Source organism: Nelumbo nucifera, chromosome 3 (assembly GCF_055504915.1).
Source record: "Nelumbo nucifera cultivar China Antique chromosome 3, China Antique-T2T, whole genome shotgun sequence".
NCBI classification, from domain to species: domain Eukaryota; kingdom Viridiplantae; phylum Streptophyta; class Magnoliopsida; order Proteales; family Nelumbonaceae; genus Nelumbo; species Nelumbo nucifera.
In genome coordinates, this window is record NC_142651.1 from 108,461,943 (window position 1) to 108,462,868 (window position 926).

Below are 926 nucleotides of genomic sequence, written 5' to 3' on the forward strand. Positions count from 1 at the left end.
GGAAAGGAGAGTAGGCCTTGAAGAGTTAAGGGAGGAGAGTGAAGTTTGTGATAGATGGACAAGTCTCCGATCACACCAGAAATTAGAGCCAAAGCTGAGGTGTATGTTGGAGATGAGGTTTGTCAAGAGAAATTCCAGCTGTTGCTGAGGGAGGTAGGATTGCCTAGTGGTCTCCTCCCAGTAAAAGATGCAGAAGAATGTGGGTACATAGAGGAAACAGGCTTCGTTTGGCTGAAACAGAAGAAGAAGACTGAGCATAAATTCAAGTCGATTGGGAAGCCAGTGTCCTATGCACCCTATGTCACAGCCCATGTTGAGAAAAGCAGGATCAAGAAGCTGACCGGAGTAAAGGCCAAGGAGCTCTTGATCTGGGTCACCATAAGCGAGATTTACGTCGACGATCCACCCACCGGCAAGATCACCTTCAAGACTCCGACGGGTATGACCAGAACCTTTCCTGTTTCTGCATTCGAGATCCAGGAGGAGGTCTATAAGGAAGCGAAGCAAACCAAGGAAGCTAATGCCACAATTACAGTAAATGCCAAGTAGTGAAGTGAAAGCCTGATTAATGAACTCGCTAGTTTTCTCTCTCTGTACGTTTGTTATTCTGCTTTTTCTCCTTTTTTAAGTGTGCATGGGTCGACTTTTCTTAACCCACCCAATAATAATCCCTCCAATAATTGAATAAATTTGTCTTATTTTCATCCATGAGCTATTAGTAGGATCTCCACCAAGAAGATGGAAATTAAATTAAAAACATGCAATATATGCATCCTCTTCTTAAAACAAAATTCATTCCCATTTCATTTTAATTCGATCGTCTTCACTGGTGGCCGGTTTCGTTTTAGGCTATGTTTGGTTTAAAAGAAAAGGTCCCTATTTTTTCTTTCAAACCAAGAACAGTATTACTGATTTAAATTCTTCTT

The 926-nt window shown here is 41.7% G+C and overlaps 1 protein-coding gene across 1 annotated transcript; it reads left to right on the top strand.

The window, feature by feature from the left end:
• On the top strand, positions 1–708 carry LOC104607056 (uncharacterized). The gene has a single exon (XM_010272549.2). The coding sequence runs from the start codon at positions 55–57 to the stop codon at positions 547–549; it is 495 nt and encodes a 164-aa protein (XP_010270851.1). The 5' UTR covers positions 1–54; the 3' UTR covers positions 550–708.
• The last annotated feature ends 218 nt before the right edge of the window (positions 709–926 follow it).